At 41.8% G+C, this 26,134-nt stretch overlaps 1 protein-coding gene across 8 annotated transcripts in view; it reads right to left on the bottom strand.

The window, feature by feature from the left end:
- Positions 1–26,134, bottom strand: part of LOC309493628 (complement C3-like) — a 528,795-nt gene that overhangs the window by 442,589 nt on the left and 60,072 nt on the right. For 5 of the 8 annotated variants that reach the window (XR_014204025.1, XM_082162768.1, XM_082162766.1 and 2 more), the window contains exon 30: positions 25,450–25,608. The exons of 2 other annotated variants lie outside the window; for them this stretch is intronic. Coding sequence is in view for 5 of the 6 variants with exons in the window: in XM_082162768.1 (XP_082018894.1) it covers positions 25,450–25,608 (159 nt within the window). In the remaining variant the exon portion in view is untranslated. Of the gene's footprint in view, positions 1–5,363; positions 5,500–5,659; positions 5,744–8,107; positions 8,189–8,386; positions 8,477–10,945; positions 11,052–13,252; positions 13,343–13,482; positions 13,574–22,361; positions 22,408–24,997; positions 25,089–25,171; positions 25,232–25,449; positions 25,609–26,134 lie in introns of all 8 variants that reach the window. One more of the 8 variants, XM_082162773.1, reaches the window with a different exon arrangement.

Genomic DNA, 26,134 nt, shown 5'->3' with positions numbered 1-26,134 from the left:
CAGTTCGAGGGCAAGAGTGCGGTTCCACTGAAACAATTTCAGAGGCTCCTGGGGCATATGGCATCCGCAGCCGCAGTAACGCCGCTCGGATTGCTTCATATGAGACCGTTTCAGCTTTGGCTTCGCGATCGAGTCCCGAGGTGGGCATGGCAACACGGCACGCTCAAAATCCCAGTGACTCCGGCCTGCCGTCAGACCTTCACCCCATGGACGAACCTCAGTTTTCTATGGGCCGGAGTGCCCTTGGAACGAGTTTCCCGGCATGTTGTTGTATCAACAGATGCCTCCACCACGGGCTGGGGTGCCATGTGCAATGGAAATGCTGCCGTGGGCTCCTGGACAGGACCCCAGCGCCTTTGGCATGTCGATTGCCTCGAGTTGCTGGCTGTACGTCTCGCCCTGCACCGCTTCTGTGTGTTGCTCAGGGGTCAGCACGTACTAGTCCGATCAGACAATACCGCGACAGTAGCGTACATCAACCATGAAGGTGGTCTGCACTCCCGCCGTATGTCGCAACTTGCTCGCCACCTCCTCATACGGAGTCAGAAGCATCTGAGGTCGCTTCGAGCCATTTATATCCCGGGAGACCTGAACCGTGCGGCCGACCAGCTGTCTCGGCTTCGGCCTCTCCCTGGAGAATGGAGACTCCATCCCCAGACGGTTCAGCTGATTTGGGATCAGTTCGGGGACACACAGGTTTGCCTCCCACGACTCGTCCCATTGCGACCTGTTTTATTCCCTGACCGAGGGCACGCTCAGCACGGATGCACTGGCGCACAGCTAGCCGCGGGGCCTACGCAAGTATGCGTTTCCCCCAGTGAGCCTTCTTGCGCAGACCTTGTGCAAGATCAGGGAGGACGAGGAGCAGGTTATTTTGGTTGCCCCGTATTGGCACAACCGGACCTGGTTCCCAGAACAAGTACTCCTCGCGACAGCACCTCCCTGTCCAATTCCTTTGAGGAAGGACCTGCTTTCTCAGGGACAGGGCACCCTATGGCACCCTTGTCCCGTCCAGGAGCCACACGGAGGTGCCAAAGATCTGGAAAGGTTTGAGTACCCTACTCAACACCCAATTGGTGTTCTTCTAAACATCAAGAACCCACGAAATGCCCGATCAGTGTTGTGCTTTCCTTCCTGCAAGAAGGGTTGGAGCGAAGGCTGTCTCCCTCCCAGGCTTGTGCACAATTCAGAATTGAATTGAGAATGACTCCTTAATTCCAATTCAATTCTTGAATTTGAATTGATGTCAAAAACAGGATCTAGAATTACAATTTGAATTTGAATTAAAGGAAGCAGAATTGCAATTCAATAAGAATTCAAAGAAATTCATATACATATTTTAAGTGAAGTGTTTAACAATGAAGCTTTACAGTGTATGTCAGATATGATTGCATTATAAATGATATTAGTTTGAACTACTTGTACAGATTACATTAAAAATATATGTTTTCCCCCAGCAATGAATGTTAAAAGCTCTAGACACAGAACAAATAATTAAGTTTGATTTATTGTAATTGTAATTTTGTGGAACATGATGGAACATGACTCCATTTCCCAGAATGCTTTACTTTAACCAACAAGTATTTAAAATGGTTGCTAAATAATTTGAGGTGGACATTTGTTTGAAAGCACAATTTGATGGGCAACACTGGACTTTTTCAGAAGTCCCTTACAACTTCACTCTGCACCTGTTGAGAGAATCTTTAGTGTTGCAGGAAAGATATTCAGACCAGAACAGTGCAGACTCAATGAAAAAACATTTGAGGAGCTATTGAGAATTAGATGCAACAGTGTTGCTCAGTAATTTTTTTGCATTGGAATAAATGATAACTGCATTTACAACAACTTTGTGTTTGTGTGATTACTCTGAAATGAAAATTACATTGGAACAAAACTAATTAAACAACATTGAGGGGGTAATTTATTTCAAGAATTTGATCAATATCTATTTTAGAACAAAATGTATGCAGGGTTGAGGAGTAAATAGTTACGTGAAATGAAATTTCTGTTATTAAATTACAAAATTAATGTAATTGTATTTAGTTGTATTACTGAGGTAAAATGTTTAATTCAATTAGTTACTAATCAACTTAAAACGAAATTGCTTTGCATTGATAAAGTTATCCAAATAAAGTAATCCAAACCACATTTATAATGGGTAACTAATAACAGTAAGCAATAACATTTCCAAAGTAACCTTCCTAACACTGAATGTATGTGAGACTCAACACATTCTTTCTGTTGTGTGACTGTGTGGAATTGCTTTGAATTGCCATGAATTTAATTCCACTTCCTGTCATTCCAATTCCAATTCAATGTCCTGTGGGGCGGAGTAAATTCAATTCAAATTCCAATTCATGAATTGAATGGAGGCCAATTCTGAAATTCAGAATTTTGCACAAGCCTGCTCCCTCCACCCTGAAAGTGTATGTTGCTGCCATTGCCGCACATCACGATGCAGTTGATGGTAAGTCTCTGGGAAAGCACGACCTGATCATCAGGTTCCTGAGGGGAGCGAGGAGACTGAATCCTCCTCGTCCTCCCCTCGTACCCTCTTGGGACCTCTCAGTGGTTTTAACTGCCCTGCAGAGTGCTCCCGTTGAGCCTCTGCAATTAGTGGAGCTTAAGTTCCTGTCAATTAAGACAGCGCTCCTGGTTGCATTGGCCTCCATCAAGAGGGTAGGGGACCTGCAGGCATTTTCGGTTGACGAAGCGTGCCTGGAATTCGGGCCGGCTAACTCTAACGTGATCCTGAGACCCTGGCCTGGATATGTGCCCAAGGTTCCCACCACACCCTTTCGAGACCAGGTGGTGAACCTGCAGGTGCTGCCCTTGGAGGAGGCAGACCCAGTCTTGGCACTGCTCTGTCCAGTACGCGCCCTCCGTGCTTACGTAGACAGAACGCAGTGTTTCAGGACCCCAGACCAGCTCTTTGTCTGTTATGGTGGGAAGCTGAAGGGAAAGGCTCTCTCCAAGCAAAGGTTGTCTCACTGGAAAGTGGACGCCATTGCTTTGGCATACCAGCAGCAAGGTCGACCATGCCCCCTTGGTGTGACGGCCCACTCCACTCGGAGTGTGGCATCCTCTTGGGCTCTAGCGCATGGTGCCTCGCTAACAGACATTTGTAGAGCTGCAGGCTGGGCGACACCTAACACATTCGCGAGATTCTATAATCTCTGAGTGGAGCCAGTTTCTTCTCATGTACTCACTTCAACTAGCCGGTACTAGATTCTGCTCAGGTGTCTTCGCTTGCTCGCCATTCCTCTCCACGGACGGGATACGTGCGATATTTTCCTCAGGTGAGCCTATAAGCCCTGAGGTACTTCCAGCACTGTCGACGTCAACGCCAGAGTTATGCCACCGGCAGCTTTCGCGCTTGGCTAGGTGCCTCCATGTGCATGGTTTCCCCTCTGGGCGACCCCCACATGTGTATTTCCACTGTAAGCCTCTCTGAGCATGTGTCTTTCCCTCGGCAAGTCACCTTGCCACCCCTGGGGTTGAAACATTCCACCTGCGGCTGGACACCCCAGTGATACTCCATATACAGCCCCTCGGGGTCATATGTGTATTCCAAGTCCCCCCCTTCGGGTTGGGCATTATTGCATATTTCCACTGAGATATGCTTCCCAGTGTACCTTGGTATTCCTGTGTTAAGTAGGAGTCCTTCGTCCGTGCTAGTCTCACGACAGGGAGCTCAGACTTACGCAGGGCACTGGAAGACAGCCGAGGTGGCGTGATTAGACTGGGGACCCCATTCGTCGTCATCCGATGTAACTCGGAGTGACCACGAAAGGGTTACGTCTCCCTGTCACTTCCGCTGTACCGCTGGGATCGCCGGAGTTCAGTCTCGACGACTCAGCGAAGAAACATATCTACATGTTGCCGGCGTACTTCCTTATATACCCACGAGGTGGGGCGGAGTTACGCTATGCAAATTCCGCAGACCCATGGCATTTCTTTGCCATTGGCTCGTTTTCTATACTCGAAGGTGATAGGTTATCTAAGCGAAACCCCATTCGTCGTCATCCGACGTAACGTCTCTGTTCCCTACTCGGGGAACGAGGGTTACATACGTAACCGAGACGTTATATGTGTCTAATGGAGTCTTCTCAGGTTTATGATTTTCTTGTCAAAAGTAATTGCTTCCTGCATAATGCTTACGTCATACTGAAGTTTGTCATACATTTTAAAACAAAATAGCTTTTTTGTCTTTAAATAAATATAAGTGTTCACTTATGTCAATATTTCTTTTTTTACAGCCTTATAATCAGACCCTTAATGCCCCTAATAATCATCAACACCCCTGATGCTTTCACAGTCCTACAGCTTGTACTGGGTCGACATTTCATTCGGAAATGTTAGGCAGTTTTGATTTATATGCTATGCAATGTTTATGATCACGTTAGCTTACATGTGCGTGAGCAAGGCTTCTATTGCTTGTTTTTCTTTCTTCTTCGCCTGTGTTTTGATCAGGAGATTCTGTACTCTTTCAGATGCATAATAGCGCCCCCTACCATATAACAGTGACGGGGGAAAGAGTAATACCGTATATACCACCTATAATTTTTTTACTTTAAACCCCACAAAAATAATCGAAATAACTTGAATTCAAATCTCCTGTGATGAACATGGGTTTAAGTCTTCTTTTTTTTTTTTTTACTCTTTCCCCGCCACTGACGAGATATTTCAGAGTAGACAATCTCCTGATCAAAACACAGGAGAAGAAGCGATATCATATGTAATCATATGTTAAATAACGTGATCACCAACATTAAACAGCATATTATTCAAAACTTGGTTATGTTACCGAATGAAATGTCGACCCATAAAGAGGAAACGACTGTGAAGCTTTAGGGGTGTTGATGGACTCAATCTACTCATCTGTGTTTTCATCATTGTTCTGAATCCAATCTGACAAAACCGAGATTCTCAGCTTTTCGCTCGAAATTGTACTTTAAATTTTTTTTATTAAACTTACCAACACACAAGTGTTGATAAAGAATGCATACAGCTAGAATAAAATTGGCTTTTGGTTTAAAGGCAGAGGTTTTTTGTTGATGTTGTTTATATATATTGCATGTTCAGATATTCATTCATCAAAAAATATTCTGGGGGCATGAAATGTTTGTGAAAATGATAAAAAATGCTTGAGGGAACAGCCAACTTAAAGAATGGAGGGGAAAGAGATAATTGTATGTCTTTATTTATTCAAGTTTATTTAAGTCTTACTTTGTTCAAGTCTATTCTAGGTTATATAAAATGCATTTTGACAAAAAACAACTGTCCCAACATTGAGCCATGAACAACATTCTGCAGACGCTCAGGCAAATCCTGTAATTTACAGACACAGAGTGGACACTTACGTTCCTCCGAGCCTTGGCAGGTCTTCGGATTTGCCCATGATGAGGTACGACTTGCCTTCTATGAATCCCAAGTGTTTTCTGCAACTGGGACGACCCAAAAATGGTCTGACTCTCCCCTCAACATCATCATCAGTGCCTACAGGACAGAACAGTGTTTAGGACACACTTTCACTGCAATTCAAATTCCTCATGCTGAATATGTATCTGAGAGAAAAACTGCATTTAACAAGAATCAGACACATTTCATATGCATTTCATGATCTGTGGAGTAGCATGGAGAGAATAATGAACCGTACCTTCTTTCAGCACCTGGTCCACCTTCAAGTGATAGATGTCAGAGTCCTGTGCCAGATCCATCCCCACCACTGAGACTTTATAAACTGTCAAACATACATGTTATATTCTTACTGGCATAATAACTGATTAGATTGGATTTTGGTGGCAGAAATCATTTTTTTATTATTAATTTACACTGGGGTTAAATGAATAGTTCACTCAAATAGGCACATTGTCATCATTTACGTCATGTTGTTCCAGACCTCTGACTTTCTTTCTAAGATATTTCCCATTTGATAAAGAAAAACTCCATGTGATCAGACCGCAGACTGGATGAATTGGCTCCAATGGTTCTTGAGTTAACAACTCACTTGAAGGGAATATTTACAGTGATTTAAAAGTGAAATTTGAGTCTGTTGCTCACAAAGTTTGCTATTTTTGGAGCTTAACAGAAATTATCACTATGAAAAGTGAATGCATCATATATTTTTTGGTTAACTGGTTTGTGAGCAACAGTGTACCAACTTTTTTTTGCAAAATATTCTGTCATTACTTACCCTCATGTCGTTACAAACCCTACAAACTATACAGTATGTCTACCAGTTGTAAAGGTGTGTGAGTTTTATCATTTTAAATTATGCACTAGTGTATGTGTATATTTTTTACTACTATTCATTTATTTTTGGTACATTTCTTAAGAAGCATAATTTATTTTTAGACTTATTTGTTGGCCAGTTGTGGTCTGCGCAATAAATATTAAAAGTTCTAAACCATCTATTCTGTTTTGTTGTTCCACTATAGTAATGATAATATTTTAATATTTAAGTTAATAGGTGTCTCACATTGTCCCACAGCAACATTAAAATAGTGTAGATTAGTGTACAATGTTTTATAATAATAAGATGTTCTATTTAGTGTCCATTTCATTCATTTAACATTTCATATTGGGGGTATCCAAGAAACTTTTTTTTTTTTTTTAAGTAACGCAATAGTTACTTTCCCTGGTAATTAGTTACTTTTGTAATGATGTAATTCAGTTACTAATGCAATTACTTTTTGTGGGAAGTAACTAGTAACTATAACTAATTACTTTTTTAAAGTAACTTACCCAACACTGCTTTTTAAGAACTGTTTGAAGCGACAAAGTGGTAGTAGTTGTGTATGTAACGAATGGACGTGATCAAAGTGTTCATCATAAAAAGCATTCCCCCTTTCCCCTTTGTTTAAACTAAATCACCGGCCCCAAAGAGTGGCAAAACAAGTTCCCCTCAAAGGCCGTTATCACCCTTGCTCCCCTGAATGACCCTAGCTCTCCGCATCCCCCATCACCAGACATTTGGCCCAGAGACTAGAGACAAACTTGCAATGCACACAGATACGGACATCGCCAAATTTTTACCCACAATCAAACTGTCCAGACTATATACTGTCTTTTCTCTTGCGTTATGTATCACTGCTTTAATGTCTTCAAATTCCTATCTTGCCTGGTATCAAATAATCAAATTATAGAATTTTGCTAAATGATATTACCCTCTTAGTACTGTATACAATAGGGAAAAGTTATCATTTCTTAGCAAGGAAGATCATCTATTTCCCAGAATTGATAACTGATTATGCTGTCTGTTCGATGGACAAACTGATTAAATAATTGTAATATTAATTCTGCTACAGTCAGTTCTAAAACTAATCAAAATATTTGTATAATTCTGTCATGGATAACTCTCGGGAGATTGGTATGGTAATAGATTGGCATGGTAATGGATATGGCAATGTTAATGTATTTGGTCTTGACGGAATAGATCTGCTACGAAACTTTCTACTGCCAATACACTCACAGATATTCCTGTGAGCATGTAAGACATAATGCTGCTGCTGCACATGTAACATACATGAATTAACCCTCATAGTAGATCTATACAAGTGGAGCTGGGGAGGGTGGAAGGTTCCTGAAAGCAGACTCTAGACTGGTAACAGCAACACAACCGGTATTTGTTTAAATGTTGAGCCACAGTTTATTGGCTACAGATGCAACAGCAACCAATCAGCTGCGCTATGTAGATAATTGATGTGATTGCTACCAAATTAGTTAAAGATCTATTAGCCTGCGCCAGCTAATGTTTAATGATAGAACTAGGTAATTTGTTATAATTAATTATACATATTTTCCTCTTGAGCTGATGTGCTACACGTAGCTGTCAATGGATAGACAGAAATCTCTCAGACTTTATTACAAATATTTCCATTTGGGTTTCGAAGATGAACAAGTCTTATGGGTTTGGAACAAAATGATGGAGAGTAATTAATGACAGAATTTTAATTTTGGCCTGAACTGACCCTTTAATGCAGTTGTTTACTATAAAAAGAGCAGCGTGGAAAAAAATCCTTTTGAGTTCCACTGAAAAACAACCGGATCATGTAGGAAAGTGAAAGTATGAAAGTATAACAGTCATGACAATGAATTACCCTACCAAAATCCATGCCAGCTTCACAGGATTTATTCATACGATCACTTTCTTTGACTTTGTTTTTCTTCTGGAAAGTGCAGCTTTCTGCGTTCAGAGAAGTTATTAATGCACACTTGTAATCAAAAACACACATAAATAAATTGTTTGTTTCCTCGTTCACATACAAGAATAAAAAAAACATAACAATGTTTAAAATTACAAGTAGACTGAAGGTAACCAAATCAAATACTACAAAAGTTCAGGATATGGTCACTTTATATTATTATTTGTGTGTGATTATACCTTCTGCACAAATGCACATGTCTCCCTTACACAGTCTGTTTATAGCGCCATCTGCCCTTTCAGGGTGGTAGAACTTCATACAGCGTGCATCTGAGAGAGAGAGAGAGAGAGAGAGAGAGAGAGAGGGAGAGGGAGAGGGAGAGGGAGAGAGAGAGAGAGAGAGAGAGAGAGAGAGAGAGAGAGAGAGAGAGAGAGAGAGAGAGAGAGAGAGAGAGAGAGAGAGAGAGAGAGATTTAATGCAAGGAGGTCAATTAATAAAAAATGCTAATTTCAAGAAATATTATATAACTATCTGCTGAGAAAAGCTCACAAACGAGTATCACTTGAAGACATTATTGTGGCCTTTCCATTACATAAAATCAAAACATCCAAAATACAAAACAAAATTATCATAAGGAACAAAACAAATACACAAAAGATTATGGTGTTTATATGTTGTACCTAAACAATCAAACAATAGAATATTGACTTATCTAAGCACATTTGTAACTGTATACACAGTCACAAACATAAAATATAAATTATCCTACATACAAAAAAAAAAGAAACCCCATTTAACCTGAATAAGCCTAAAGTACTCAATGTTCACATTGCTGTAAAGATTTCAGCCATTGTTTCAGCTTTGTAGAGAAAACTGAGTTCTAATTGCAACTTTAAATCTACAGGCATGGTGTTCCATAGAAGTGAACCTTTCACTGAAAAGGATGATTGACCCACAGCAGTTCTGCATCTCCGGGCTCTACAATTCCCATTTCTACTGCTCCTCTGCTCTTTACCCCATCACTACTGTATTTTTATATGAACTGACAGATTATAAGGCCATACACTTAAATACTGGTTTTATAAACTAATACTTTATAAAATTATCAAAACTTAAATCATACTTTTGACAATTTGACAATGATGATTTCATTTGTTTCTGAGTGTGTACAACGTCAACATGTTTTTGCTGTTCTTGTTGCATTTACACGGCTTTAACCAGCAGATGTCCTCAGCATGCTATGTTTTGAGTGAAGCTAGAGTAGGCTAATCGATCTAATCATCTAACAGTGAATTTAGCTGACGTAGTCAATATAGTGGAGTAAAAACCACACCTAACAGTTTTTCACCGCAACTTCAAAGGAAGCAAGACACTGTGGTCGAAACGAGCGCTGGATACCTGAGGTAATACTTCTCACCATTTATTCAGAGGGTATGAACGATTATTTCATAATCCATTTCCTTGAAAAGGGGCTTGACTTGTCAAACAGTGTTGAATTTTTTCTGGACCTCGGCGATTAATTTAGAGTGGATTAGAATTAGAATGGATTCTGATTGGCTGTTATCGTTCTTCAGTTCAACTGTTTTATCGTTCAACAGCTGGAAATAAATAAAGAAATAAATTGTTCCAAAAGTGATCCCAACGATATCATTTCTTTATAGGCCTATCGTTATCGTTATAGCTGTGGTGTGAACTCTGCTATTCTTTAACATTGAGAACGTTTTTTAGAACTAGCCTATATCTTTATCGTTATTGGTGTACGGGCCTTTAGACATTTTCTTAATATGGGCATTAAACTTAAGCTTAGAGTCTACAATGACAACTAAATATTTAAATTCAATCACTTCCTTGATTTCCTTTTGATAAATTTTGATTTTAAATCCATCCAGCGCTTTCGTTTTTATATAATAAAAAAAAACACATTGAAGCGGTTTTGTTGTTAAGCTATTATCCTGTAGTCGCTGGGAAACACTGACCAGTTGCCTGGTTAACATTTCTGAAGCCGGTCAACAGGATTATAAAACATAAACAGGGTTTTATTAAATTAGAAGGTAGCAAACGTAACAACGTATGTAACACGTCAGTTCTTGTGTTTCTGCTCGGCTCTTTTTCTGTTCTCTTCAGAGGTGTAAAGTCCAGGTTCATAAAGTAAAAGTCCTCCTCAGTATTTTGTTCCAATCACCTGGATTTGCTAATTCAGACAGGAGAGAGAACTAATTAGTGAAATCAGCTCACTGAGTTCATAGGTGCAATAAACGTGGCAGGACTTTTACTTTCTGACCTCTGGACTACCTCTGCCAACAGATAATTTTTTACAGCAAGTTTAAATTGTCACTTTTTGGGGCTCAGAAAAACACACTGTTTTAGTGTGTATTCCTTTAAATGCAAATGAGCCATTTCTGCCGGCACAGAGGGCGGAGCCTCACTAGCTTTCTCAGTAGCAAGATAGTCCATCAACAAAACACCTCAATCGCTTAGGAGACATTCTTATCTACAGCTGCTCCAGCATCGAAATAATGGCGGACTGTGTTTAGCTCACTCAGGGCGGGTCTACACTAAAACTGCAGTGTCCATCAACAGTCGCGGGAGGAGCCTGTGCAAAGTGATGTCACATTGCCCCGAATCTGAGAACGGCTTGTTCTGAGACAGTGCTTATGATTTATGGGGATTTAAAGAAAAGCACTGGGTGGATTTTTATCATTATAGGGTGGTTGTGTACACACACTGCCAACACACATTTATGTTCAAACGCCATGTAAAAGTGAATTTTGCATAATAGGTGTCCTTTAATATCTCACCTGGAGAGTAATATTCATATATTGTGACTGCAACAGGTTGAAGCAGACCCACATTAAACATCTTGTGCATTTGGAAGGCAATTTTTTCTGTCTCTTTATGAGAAACCTGATAAGCAAAAAAAAAAAAAAGCAAATGTATATATTAAATGTGAAACTGCCCACATTAACATTTGCACAGGCGACAAATAATAATTAGTAAGAACCAAATAAAAAAACATTGCAGTCAAAATTATTATGTTTGCATATGAATTGTGATTGGTGTTTCTTTCTTGCAGTCATTTAACAACGTATAGCTGTATTCCAACAGTATTCGGTTTTGGATAGCAGAAAACAAAATGCATGTAAATTGTATAGTCATAGGCTCAATCTATAAATTCAATTAGCACATTTTCTTTTGCATAAATTTCTGCAAAATTATAATATGCAGTCTGTAATGTACAAACAGGTGAATATGCAGCTACACAGCAAAAACTCCATTGTTGAATTAACTCTCCTGGGAGTTTATTTGACTCCACACTCAAGAGTGTTAAAGCAATGAGATAATTAAGTGATTAATTGAGTGATGATTGACCATTATTGAAGACACCTGATGTTAACAAGCAGAATCACTAAAGGAGAAAAATCCCAATTTTAAAAGTCACCATTATGGGGATCGGTGTTTGATTTAGTTGGGCAGTTGACCCTTTAATTTTTAACTTTAGATTTTGTTTGGCTGCTGTAACCGAGTTATAACTGCCAGATGAACAAAGAGAAAAGGTGAACAGGTGGTGTTGGTTATGTTTTAACAATCATCATATGTCCTGAATCACTGAACTCATTTAGAGTCTAATCTCTGACTTAAATGTATATTGTTGATTACAGCATCACTGTGATTCTACAGCATAAGATCCAGAATTTTCAAAATAATTCAAATGATTTCTTAAAAGTTGTTCTGTTAAAAAAAAAAAAAAATTTTTCTTTAAGGCACACACAGACATCAAGAATCAGTGTATAATTCTCAACAATCAACACTCTATTCATGCAGCAGTGCATGCTGGGAGTTTTATACTATCCTGGAACCCAGCATGCATTGCAAAACTTTTTACTGTCACCATTGTTGAGATTCATGTGCTGATTGTTGATGTCTGTGTGTGTCTGAGTTAAGCAGGAGTTAAAAATGTTTTAAAGCATTATATTATTTCAATATTCTTCAGAATAACTAATTACAGAAACATTGCTGTATTTCAAGTTGTAGATTAACAGATATATGATAAATATGAAATACCAATAAATCCAAAGCTTATACGCAGGTTAAGATCAGATAATGCAGGATGATCATGTAATCATCACAACAGACTAAAACACCTGATCATCTTCCTCTTGACTTTTTAAATGTGTTTTATAAACACACAGTTAAAGCAGCCAGAGATAAACTAATGTTATAAAGTCAAGAGCCCAACTAAAGCAAATACTGATCTCCATCATGGTGATAATAACTCTATTATTTTCAATAAAACATCAACTAAATATCTGTTAATTCTCAAAAATAACTTTTGTACAAACAGAGATAATATTAAACTGGTTTGTAAACTGCTTTTTTTACAGCAAGGGTTAACACAGTGTACAACAATTGTGCTTTATAAACACACAAAGTGTACTGTAGTAGTGGGGGAAACCCCGATGGTCCTGATGACCAAATTTGTGCTCACCTTTTTCAATTGAGGTGAAAATTGATCTCTCTAGAGATGTCGAGTTATAAATGAAAATCCACAGAAGAATACTGACCATCATGGGGAAGTCTCAGAGTCAAAATAAGATTTATTCTATGCATCATCTTTTTACTATTTTAATTCATTTTACTCTAATTCATTTTATAACTGTATCATTTATCTATTTTAATTCCTTTTGTAACTGTTTTAATTTCCCCTGCTTTTACGTTTTTGTGTCTATTTTCTATGCAAAGCTCTATGAATTGCTATAGTGTGCTTATTATAATTCCTTTCTATGTAAAGCTTATGAATAACTGTTTGAATTTTCCTTGCTTTTATTTTGTGATTATTTTTATTCCTCTCTATGTAAAGCACTTTGAATTGCCATTGTGTATGAAATGTGCTATATAAATAACTTGCCTTGCCTTAAAGGTTTATTAAAAGTTATCGTTAAAATTCAGTTTCCCTATGGAGAAATTGAATGGAGTTTTTACTTCTGGAAGCCGACTGTTGCATATCTATATCTATACTGTGATATTAAGCAAAACACATGGTTTCATGATAAAAAGAAATCAAATCTGTTTTTGACATCATCAGGCAACACAGTCTGCTGAAATACCTTATCTAAGTAGAGGATGAGGGATCCTCGCTCTGACAGCTTTTTATTCTTTTCATATTTCTGAATGTATCTCTCCTTTCCCGTGGACAACTAAGGGCAAGAAAATGAGAAAAAAAAGCTCAATGCATCACATGATGACCAACATGTTTTATGGCCTATCTGCAGATGTGTGGAATCCTCTTCTAAATACCAAAGTGAGGCATCACTGCATCAGTTTATCATCATAATACCTCTTTAAGATCCTTTTCTTCAACATCAAATCCCGTAGGTATGCCAATGTCCAGAATAGTCATAGTGGCATCGGTTTCATGACTTTTGTAGCTGTAAAGATGGAGGAGCAGATTTTATTGACAGGTTTCGTAGGCCTACTAAGGCGTTTAAGGCTGCTTTCACGCAAGAGCTTTTGGTTTGAACCCGAGTTCGTTTGATGTCAGATCTCCAATATTGTTGTATAACACAGAGCTGCTCGTCTCTGAATAAACAGTCTTTGAAGAGCAAGTTTCATTGTCAAATGCAGTGAAACTGCATGTGAATGCAGTCACATTGGTAACCAGCTGTCACTAGTACTCACATTCATGAAGCAAACATACAACAGTCAACACGTTGATCTCACAGTGATGTCACCATGTGGTCACACCATCAGCAATGTGAGTTCACAGTATCTAAAAGTGTAACCTTACAGCGCTCTCACTGTGTGCTCAAACTATGGCCACAATATGAGCTCATCCCAGCAAGAGTTATTGTTCTATGAATGTTTTGAGAGCATTATCTTATGTTCTTGTATTGATCTTGTATCTTGTAAAATCGTTGTCGTCATCAAGTAGCTGACATCATTTGATCATATTTTCTCTTACTGCTTTTGCCAAAACAAACAGTTACAGCAGACAGAGAAAAACATTAGAACATTAGGAGTCAAACTGCCAACTAAAGCAAACAAACTAACGTCTCAGTTACGTATGTAACCCTCGTTCCCTGAGTAGGGAACGGAGATGTTACGTCAGTGACGACGAATGGGGTTTCGCTTAGTAAATAAAACGAGCCAATTTGCATAGCGTAACTCCGCCCCACCTCGTGGGTATATAAGGAAGTACGCCGGCAACATGCAGATATGTCTTCGCTGAGGAGCCGAGACTTAACTCAGGCGTTTCAGCGGTACAGCGGAAGTGGCAGGGAGACGTAACGTCTCCGTTTCCCTACAAAGGGGACGAGGGTTACATACGTAATCGAGACGTTCCCTTTCGTGGTCACTACGAGTTACCTCAGTGACGACGAATGGGGTTCCCAGTCTAATCACGCCACCTCGGCTGTCTTCCAGTGCCCTGCATAAGTCTGAGCTCCCTGTTGTGAGACTGGCACGGACGAAGGACTCCTACTTAACACAGGAATACCAAGGTACACTGGGAAGCATATCTCAGTGGAAATATGCAATCATTCCCAGCCCGAAGGGGGGGACTTAGAATACACATATGACCCGGAGGGGCTGTATATGGAGTATCACTGGGGTATCCAGCCGCAGGTGGAATATTTCAACCCCAGGGGTGGCAAGATGGCTTTCCGAGGGACAGACACATGCTCAGAGAGGCTTACAGTGGAAATACACATGTGGGGGTCGCCCAGAGGGGGAACCATGTACATGGAGGCACCTAGCCAAGCGCGAAAGCTGCCGGTGGCATAACTCTGGCGTTGACGTCGACAGTGCTGGAGGAACTCCGGGCCTGCGGGGAGGCTCCCCTGAGGAGAATATCGCACGTATCCCGTCCGTGGAGAGGAATGGCGAGCAAGCGAAGACACCTGAGCAGAATCTAGTACCGGCTAGTTGAACTGAGTACATGAAGAAACTGGCTCCACTCGAAGATTGTAGAATCTCGCGAATGTGTTAGGTCTGTTAGCGAGGCGCCATGCGCTAGAGCCCAAGAGGAGGCCACATGCCGAGTGGAGTGGGCCTTCACACCAAGGAGGCACGGTCGACCTGGCTGCTGGTATGCCAAAGCAATGGCGTCCACTATCCAGTGAGACAACCTGTGTTTGGAGATAGCCTTTCCCTTCAGTTTCCCACCATAACAGACAAAGAACTGGTCTGAGGTCCTGAAACACTGCGTTCTGTCTACGTAAGCACGGAGGGCGTGTACTGGACAGAGCAGTGCCAAGGCTGGGTCTGCCTCCTCCGAGGGCAGCACTTGCAGGTTCACCAACTGGTCTCGAAAGGGAGTGGTGGGAACCTTGGGCACATATCCAGGCCGGGGTCTCAGGATCACGTGAGAGTTAGCCGGCCCGAATTCGAGGCATGCTTCGTCAACCGAAAATGCTTGCAGGACCCCTTACCCTCTTGATGGAGGCCATTGCAACCAGGAGCGCTGTTGACAGGAACTCCACTGATTGCAGAGGCTCAAAGGGAGCACTCTGCAGGGCAGTTAGTACCACTGAGAGGTCCCAAGAGGGAACGAGAGGAGGGCGAGGAGGATTCAGTCTCCTCGCTCCCCTCAGGAACCTGATGATCAGGTCGTCCCAGAGACTAACCTCTGCTTTCCAGGAGACTTACCTTCAACTGCATCGTGATGTGCGGCAACGTACACTTTCAGGGTGGAGGGAGACAGCCTTTGCTCCAGTCCTTCTTGCAGGAAGGAAAGCATGACACTGATCGGGCATTTCATGGGTTCTTCACGTCGGGAAGAACACCAGTTGACGAAGAGGTTCCACTTCAACGCATAGGCATGTCTCGTGGACGATGCTCTAGCGGAAGTGATGGTAGCCACCACCGCTGGTGGTAGGGTACTCAAACCTGCCTCGTCCCGTCCAGGAGCCACACATGGAGGTTCCAAAGATCGGGACAAGGGTGCCCCGTCCCTGAGAAAGGAGGTCCTTCCTCAGATGCTTCTGACTCCATATGAGGAGCTGGCAGGCGAGTTGCAACATACGGTTGGGAGCACATACCACCTTGTCGGTTGATGTACGCTACTGTCGCGGTATTGTCTGATCGGACTAGAATGTGCTGACCCCTGAGCAACGCACGGAAGCGGTGCAGGGCGAGACGTACAGCCAGCAACTCGAGGCAATTGACATGCCAAAGGCGCTGGGGTCCTGTCCAGGAGCCCACGGCAGCATGTCCATTGCACATGGCGCCCCAGCCCGTGGTGGAGGCATCTGTTGATACAACAACATGCCTGGAAACTCGTTCTAAGGGCACTCCGGCCCGTAGAAAGCTGAGGTTCGTCCACGGGGTGAAGGTCTGACGGCAGGTCCGAGTCAGTGGGACTCTGAGCGTGCCATGTTGCCATGCCCACCTCGGGACTCGATCGCAAAGCCAAAGCTGAAGCGGTCTCATATGAAGCAATCCGAGTGGTGTTACTGCGGCTGCTATATGCCCCAGGAGCCTCTGAAACAGTTTCTGTGGAACCGCACTCTTGCCCTCGAATTGACGGAGGCTGCGCGCACATGGCGACCGAGTTGATTTTTATACCGAGAAAAGAGATCCTCTGCACGGGGAAGAGTTTGCTCTTCTCCCAGTTGACCCGAAGGCCCAGACGAGCTAGGTGCTGGAGCACTAGGTCCCTGTGTTCGCAAACCTGGTCTCGAGAGTGAGCTAGGATCAGCCAGTCGTCGAGATAGTTCAGGATGCGAACCCCCTGTTCCCGTAGAGGAACAAGGTTTGCCTCGACGACTTTCGTGAAGACACGAGGAGACAGGGCTAGCCCGAATGAGAGAACCGCGTCCTGGTATGCCTGCCCCTCGAAAACAAACCGTAGGAACGGTCTGTGTCGAGGAAGAATGGAGACATGGAAGTATGCGGCCTTTCAGGTCGATCGCTGCAAACCAATCCTGCGCGTGCACTGTCATCCGAGAACTCTGTGTGCTCACAGATGGGTGTGTCAGTTCTTTCTTTAACCGATATAGGGTTATATCGGGAAAACCAAGGATATTCCCCCGGCCCTCCACCGGGGGAAGGAGCGGCCCTGCTACTGTCTCCTGAAATGAACTGAACGCCATCTCTGAGCAGCCCGTTTCAGGAGCGCCGCTTAGCCTGGTGTTTAGCGGGGCGCGGGGCAAGAGAGGGCTGTAGCGCCTTCCTGCGGCTTCCTCCACGACGCGGCCCGGGTGAAGGCTGCTGCTAGGGCCTTGCGGGAGGGCTCCCTCGGCGGCGAACAGACTGGCCCTCATTTATCAAAAGTGCGTACACCAAATTTCCAGCGTACACCCAAAACCACGGTGACTTTGAGATTTATCGATATGGACGTTGGCGTACGGCACGCTCAAATCCTACGCCAGCTCAGGAGGTGGTGTACATGTACGCACGTTTTGAGTTAGTGCGGAAATGGGCACCAACACCACAAAACGCACTGACAAACTAAAAGATATGATATATTATGACCCACTGTAAAAAAAAACAACAACATAGTAATTATAAACTTCAGTGTTTATTTTTGTGCAACATGGACTTCAATGTTTAATTTGTGTGACTTTACCAAAGCATTTGATTTGTAGGCATGTATTCCTTGCGAGCCTGTGCGCTTTACCTGACGTTTCAGGGTACGGCAGGTGCGCACGGACTGGGTTCAGTAAGGCGTGTCCGTTTTTATTTCGGCTCCCATGTTAACAGGTTAGAGCTTGCACACTGCCTGTGTGACACGCGCGTCTCAAAACGCGTGCATGCTAGAAATAGAACCGACACCTATTTTGCGTTTCCAGGCAAAATAGAATAGGAAAAGTGTCATTTTGACACGAATACATAAATAAATAACATTTTGATGTTTGAAAGTCTCTAGGTTTTGACATAAATGCAGATATAAATGTAATTAAAAAAATATCGATTTTCAAATACTGCACCTGTCAGTAGGGCTGGGCGATTTAAATCGCGATATTGTTATGCGCATCTCGTCAGTAAAGCCGGTTCCTTGATTAGTAGTAAATCGCCATCACCTGCTTTCAGATGGAGCGGCATTTACTACAAAGAACTGTAGTTAACTGACAAGCTGAGCCATATCGCATTAATATCGCGGACGTATCGCCAGCGATAATTAATGCGATATGGCTCAGCTTGTCAGTTAACTACGGCTCTTTGTACACAGCAAAAACTCCAGTGTTAAATGAACACTCCTGGGAGTGTATGAGTCCACACTCAAGAGTGTTAAAGTTAATGAGATAATTAAGTGATTAATTTAGTGATGATTGATCATTATTGAAGACACCTGATGTTAACAAGCAAAATCACTGAAGTAGAAAATCACAAATTGTAAGTTACCGTTATGACGATCAATGGTTGCTTTAGTTGGACTCTTGACCCGTATATTATTAACTTTAGATTTTGTTTGTCTGTTGTTTCTGAATTATAATCACCAGTTGAACAAAGAAAAAAGTGATCTGATGGTGTTGGTTATGTTATGACAATCATCAGTTGAACTTGATCACTTAACTAATTAAAATCCTTCTTTCTGACTTCGATTTATGTTGTTGGTTTGTGAATCTGCATAAATGGCCAGAATTTTTTATATAATATAAAGGATTTCTTAAAAGTTGTTTAAAAAAAAAGTAAAAGTAAAGTAAATTACATAGACAATTCAGATCATAATTTATTCATACCGCAATGCATGATGGGAGCCATTAATGAGTTGTGATTGGTGGCAGCCACTGCAACATGCTTTATTATTGTCACCATTGTTGAGATTCACAGGCTGATTATTGATGTCTGTGTTTTAAATTAATTTATCTGAATGTCTTTTGATCAGAACAATGTTTGTTAAATATTTTGAATTATAAGTAAAGTACTGATAATCATAGGCTGAAGAATCACTAAACTGCTGCTAACACGTTAAACCAAACTATCTCAATACATTTCCTTTTTCAGATCACAGCATGATTGTGTCAAAACATAACCAACACTATAAGATAACATTTTACTTTGTTCATTTAACTGTTATAAATCAATAACAGCAGACAAACAACAGTAAATATTAAAGTAAACATATAATGGTCTAGAGCCCAACTAAAGCAAACACTCATCACCTTAATGGTAACTTACAATTTGTGATTTTCTTCTTCTGTGATTCTGCTTGTTAACATCAGGTGTCTTCAATCATGCTCAATCATCACTAAATTAATCACTTAATTATCTCCTCAGCCCTAAATGCCGCTTCATCTGAAAGCAAGGTGATGGTGATTTACTACTAATCAAGGAACCGGCTTCACTGACGAGATGCGCATAACAATATCGCGATTTAAATCGCCCAGCCCTACCTGTCAGTACAGAACGAAATATTCTGTAGCCTATTTTGTGTCAGTACTGCCGACGTTGTCTTTGCTGCTATATTTATGTTTAACATGAAGTATAGGCCCTCCACAACTCTCTCCCCATATGTCAAATATATCACCAATGAGGCTTATCATATGTTACCTATAGCAGCAGCAGCGCCGCGTCATACACGCTTCTGGTGTGCAGAGACAGAGAAAACGCCACGCAGCTGACACGCCACGCTCACGCCACGCAGCCAGTGTGTCACCGGCCTAATGAAAGGCTTTCAATGACCAAAAAATTATTCAGACTGACAAATTAATAAAAATGACATTCTTAAATAACAATAATAATAATAATAATTATAAGTGTCATTAATAATAAAAATCTAGAAATCAATATTGTTTCTTTTCACTTCCCTGGTGATGGTCTCGATCTCCACGTCGGAGAAGTTTCTCTTCTTTGCCGTCTTCCGTGTGTCCATGGCGCAAAATGAGGGCGTGGGGAAAGCGGAGACTTGAATATATAGGGGCGTGTTATTCTAATGACGATCGTTTTCAGCCGCGGCATTTATCAAGGGCAGGTATTGCGTACAACTGGATTTCAAACGTACGCACAGCTACATAAATCAGGCGGTGAGAGGAGTGTAAGCATAATCTTACGCCAACATATATGCCCGTTTCTACGCAAGAATGATAAATGAGGGCCACTGAGTGGCTGGGTGGAGGCAGCAGCGGGCCGTCGGGGCAGGACATGTTTGAGAGCCTCAGTCTGCTTCTGGGCAGTCGAGAACTGCTGGGCAAAGTCCTCGACTGCTCCGCCGAAGAGGCCAGCCTGGGATATGGGGGTGTCGAGGAAACGGGTTCGCTCGGCCTCCCGCATATCAGCCAGGTTTAGCCACAGGTGTCGCTCCTAGACCACACGTGGACATCACCTGACCCAGGAAGCGTGCTGTCACCTTTGTCGCTCGGAGAGCAAGGTCGGTGGCGGCACACAGCTCATCAAAGAGCCCTGGGTCAGTCCTCCCCTCATGCATGTCCCTGAGCATCTGGGCCTGGTAGCCCTGCAGAGTGGCCATGGCATGCAGTGAGGAGGCCGCCTGCCCCGCAGCTCTGTAGGCCTTCGCCACGAGAGTGGAGGAGAACCTACAGGCCTTGGAGGGGTGCTTTGGGTCACCACGGGAAGAAGCACTCTGCGGACACAGTTGCATCGCAACAGAGCGTTCAACCTGGGGAATCCCAGTGTACACTTTAGCAGCCGCCTGATCGAGAGGAGGCAAGGCGGAGGAGGTCGCCGAACGATCACTGGAAGACAGGGGTGCCTTCCAGGACCTCGTGACCTCCTCATGCACATCCGGGAAGAAAGGCATTGGGGTTGGACGCTGACGGGGGTCAGCGGCAGCACCCAAAAACCAATCGTCCAGCCACGAGCACACAGGGTCGGGTGGCGGGGACCACTCAAGCCCAATGGCCGCGGCTGCCCGGGAAAGCATGGCCGGCAGCACAGCCGAATCGTCATCTCCCGATGACTCCTGCCCACCTTGTGATGCAGCGATTGACATTGTATCATCATCTGGAGCGCCGAAAGAGATCCAATCAGGAGGGATCAATCAGGACACTCTCGGGTTGCGCTGTGAGAGAGGGGGCTGTGGAGCGTGGAATGGTCGGCACTTTGTTCCACACCGCCACCCTCAGGTCACCCTGGCCACCAACCGAAGTACCAGCTCTCGTGGAGCTTATAGATAGTAGATGAGGGGACTCTCCCTCTAACGAGATCGAGTCTCGACCGCAACAGCGTGATGGTCATGTTGCCGCAATAGGAACATGATTCATCCACAAATGCTGCCTTAGCGTGATCAACGCCCAGACACGCAAGACAGCGAATGTGCCCATCAGAATCAGACACAACGTAACCGCAACCAGAAGTGCACGGGCGAGGCATCTTTAAAAAGACGTGCCGCGTGCAATGTTCTTTTAGAAAGGAGAAGTCTCCGCAGAGTGTTGAAGCGACCAGGGAGATTAACACACAAACACTGGCAGATTACTGCACAGATCAGCAGGGAATGTGCACTCGCTGGAACTCGGTGTCACACTAACACCTGGAGAGAAGTTCGTCTCGAAGAGTGTAGAGATGAATCTCAGATTTGGCTTGTGGAGTTAAGTGAATACTTGGCTTCGAAGCAAAAACATATCTGCATGTTGCCGGCGTACTTCCTTTTATACCCACGAGGTGGGGCGGAGTTACGCTATGCAAATTCCGCAGACCCATGGCATTTCATTGCCATTGGCTCGTTTTATATACTCGAAGGTGATAGGCTTTCTAAACGAAACCCCATTCGTCGTCACTGACATAACTCGTAGTGACCACGAAAGGGAATCTCAATTTCAATAAATCATCAACATCTAAACCTCTGTTAATCTCAATAAAGTCTTTTGTACACGTGTGACAGAAATAAAGTCTGGTTAGTAATAAGTGAAGCTGATAATGCTGTTTGTGGAGTTGTTTAATGAAGTTGGAGCCTGACATCAGATGTTTAGACGTCAACCCAATTTTCATTTTCAACCAAAATTTGACGTCTGAGCGATGTTGGAGTCCATGTCCAATAACATTTCTAGCTGGGGTGACTCACATTGTGGCCATAATATGAGCACACAGTGAGTGCGCTGTGAGGTTACACTTTTAGCTCACTGTGAACTCACATTGTGATCATATGGAGAGATCACTGTGAGATCAACGTGTTGACTGGGACAGCAACTGTGGGAAATGTGGGGTGGGATCGAACTTAAGAAAACAAACCAAGTGTGAAAACAGCCTAAATGAGCACATGTTCATTTACAAATAAAATGGTTTCTTGAAATAAAATAAATTAGGTATTTGTTCACATACAAGAAATCCATAATGAAGTCGAAACTTTCAATGGCTCCTTTTTTTGCTAAAGGGAAACAAAATTATTTGGTGGTTTTAGTTCAGGTCAGGTCTTCCCCTTCTAAAGGGAACATAAATATTGAATTATAGTAATTTAAATGAAAAGGTAATAAAGCTTTTCACACTTGAACTAGTTAACCCTGGGTCATTCAAAACCCTGAGTAAACAGAACAGAATCCTGGGTTATCTTGTTTCATGTTTCACAATGCTCATAATTTTCCTGGGGTTAACAATTAATCCTGGGTATTCATTCGCTGGCGTTTCACACTGTAGCCTAAATTTATAAACCCTGGATTAACGTTCTTATTTGCATATTTGCTGTGTCATTGTCATTGATTTAACAAATGCAGAACATGACTTCATTTTGTATATTGCCAACTATACCAGTGGTTTTCAAACCCTGGCTTAAAAAATGGTCGCCAGGATGATTTAAGGAAAATATAATTAAATTAAAAAAAAATGTTGTTCTCATAAAATCATAGTCTATAGGCCTATATAAAAGAAACACACGACATATGGCTATTTAAACAATTAATAGATTAATAAAACGAAAGAAAAAACTGACAGCATGCTGCTGAGTTTGGTTCATTTCTGTGAGGCGCAGCCAAGACGGCAGTTTGTTTGTTTTCTTTGTTTTACAAAAGCACAAGGTTGTATTTTATTGCGAGTGTACACAAATATAAATAAATACTTTGCAGTTTCGAATGATGTCCTGTATGAACAAAATAATGGAGTATATTTTTATGATTCCATCGCGCCGGTGGCGCCTCACACAGACACAACATTTCCAGCATTGCAATCTTGACATCGCAGCCGATTCATTATCAAAATAAAATAGTCAACCTCACATAAAAATTACACTGCTCTGTTTAAATAGTCAGTAGCCTACAATTCGTGCCATTCAGCGTAAGCACCGCTCCACTGTGATGTTTCCAAGCACATTTTGTGCATGTGAAGAGGGTGATTTTTTTGAAGAGGGATCGATATTGGAACGTGAGTTAAGTACAAAGTAACCCACGGGCGTAATTTCCTATGGGGACAGGGGGGACATGTCCCCCCTACTTTTCAAAATCCCAAATCCCGTTTGCTATTTATTTATATAGTGTGCACGCGATGTTCCCGGACACGGACACGCGCATCGACATAGGCTCGGTCCTGCTCCTCCGTGGTCTCGCGGTTGCGGCACAGGCGATGAAACGTCAGAAACAACAACAGGTGACTAAGCTATCGTTATATGATCCCGCTCTTATTCATGCAAATGCTTTTAGACCATTCATGCGCGACAAGACGAAAGAGAACGCGCTGTCAGTGAATGTCCTCCTGACACACACACACACAACCCACAGATAGACGCGCGCCAGTTCTCTTTCGCGCTAGAACGAACAACACACATGTATGCCAAAATGTCCGTTTTGTTGAGTATCCTCACAAGAACAGTCTTAAATGAGTTAAATAAAATCTTAAATGAAAGTAAAGAGTAGTGAGAGAATGGGATGCGTGAGATCGTCAGCAGCGGCTGGTCCTAAAGTGGCAGCAGCTAATTCTCTGAGAAAATTACTAACTGCTCTTGACTAAAGAATGCGTGTAGCTTTAATACAGATTTATCTATATTTAGTTTATAATTTATGCAGTGCGGAATGTTTTGATAACCTTATCCAATTTCTGTATATTTCATATCTGTTAGACAGGAAGGCACAGGTAAATATGACATTTATAATGGGTTTATGTAAGGTTTGTTTTAAGTTCACTTAAATTAAAAGTTTTTATATTTTTTGAAGCCTAATAAATATTAAAAATTGGGGGGATAATCATTTTCATTTTTTCTTACAAGCCTATAATAAATAATAGTTTAGCATCCAAATAAATCGCGAATATGGAAAAAAAAATATTCGAATGAGAGAGTTATGTGAGCCCAACGCCGCTTACTTTCACTTTCTCTTTAAATTATTTCGTTTCGGCTTGTTTATAGATATTTTTGTCATTCTTGTTCTGTTCTGAATATCATTAAATTTAAAGGATTTGTTGTGGAATATTTTTAGTGAATTTTTCAAACGATAGTAGGCTATATTAATTGGTTAAAATTCTTACAATGGTTAATGGTTAACCGGTTAATTAGCATCCCTGTAGCTTTAGCCAGATCAAAAGAGTGCAGAATCAACTTTGCGTTGCGATCGCGTCACGGATAAGCCACTGCACGTGCATCATCAAAAGCGGTTGTTAAGAAAAGGCTTAAGAATAGGCCTATATAGATGCCTATGGGTCGTGTCAATAAAAAAAATTAAAAAAGGGTCGCTCTTGAAAAAGTTTGAAAACCACTGAACTATACTACAATTTTTTTTTTCTGAATGGATTTTTCAGGCTATAAAGGCAAGAAGTTTGTCACTGCATTGTGGGGTTAGCACTGCAAAAGTGGTGAGGTTTCATAACCTGTGTAAAAAGCAGTGCTGACCCCACTTCTAAAGTAATTGTAGTTCTAGTTTCAAGTGTCAAACAATCCTCTACCTGGGGTTAAAAACAGGGTTTAGAGTGAAGATAACCCGGGGTTAAGCACAGTGTGAAAAGTGCTACAGAAAGGCTCTGAACTCAATCAGTCTTACTTTCAGGGGCTTTTTCCATTTTAACAGTCAGATCAAAGAGTGTACAGTCAGACTTCTTCTTAACAGGTCTGGCGTAGTACAGCGTCAGAACCTGAAAAGAGCAGCACGTCTCAGATTAGATGTTCAAATGCTTTAATCTTGCTGTTGACCGTATAAACGCTCATGAACACTCACTGAGAGAGTGGCTATTCCAGTTCCTCTAGCCGTCACACTGAAGTCCTTGTTGATCTCCAACTGTTGAGTGAACGCAGATATTATCAGAATAATAAAATCCATGATAGTAGAGATACCTGAAGGTTTCATTGACCAAACACAACACTTAGACAATTAATTTGATATAGACAATTAAAAATGATGTATGACAAACAAAAAAAACCTCCCATAATACAACTAAAATCTATTGAAAAATTGAGCATGAACCATTTGAACAATCTTGATGAGTTTCTCCTCACCTTGTCTGACCGTGTAAGATGCACATTGTCTCTTTTAATGGTCCATTTGACAGGTCTGCTTCTTCCTGCCACTGACAGCTCCACGTCCAGATTGAAGTTTTGTCGGTCCTTCACCTGCGTGCGATACTCTGCCACGGCCTGGAACACCATGATGGTCGCCTGGAAAGTGCAGAACAGCATTCAAAGACAGAGCTCTGGACTGTGACTAAAATGTAATGATGGGAGAAACAAAGCTTTTAGAAACTTTGAATCAATTGCTTCTTAAAATTTTTTGCTCTTTCAAAGCACTCAAAACATGACACTGGTCAGAATGGTGTTAATGCAATGCCATCCCCAAACATGCATAACAACATGCAATTTTTTTATTGAAAGTGTTAAGAAATCATCTAATACCATTAAATATTACCTGTCTGTATAATGTTATTTCATTTATTTGTACCCTTTCAAGTTCGGTTCACTCAACTCACTCAACTCTCCTTCTCAGAGAAATCCTAAAACCTTTTAGAATCACAGCAGCTACAATGTTACAATGTGATGTTGGTTCAACATCATGTTTGCACTCTCAGAAAATGAAACAACAATAATAACTGACTTAAAGCCACACAGCCTGAAATCAACTGCGAATAAAAGACGACAATAAATCTCTCAAGATCTCAGCAGAAGTTCTTTTTGACAATGAACAGAG

This window comes from Leuciscus leuciscus (genome assembly GCF_965113295.1).
Source record: "Leuciscus leuciscus genome assembly, chromosome: 3".
NCBI lineage: Eukaryota > Metazoa > Chordata > Actinopteri > Cypriniformes > Leuciscidae > Leuciscus > Leuciscus leuciscus.
Note: the sequence above shows the minus strand (reverse complement) of the source record. Positions and strands in the feature narration are given on the sequence as shown.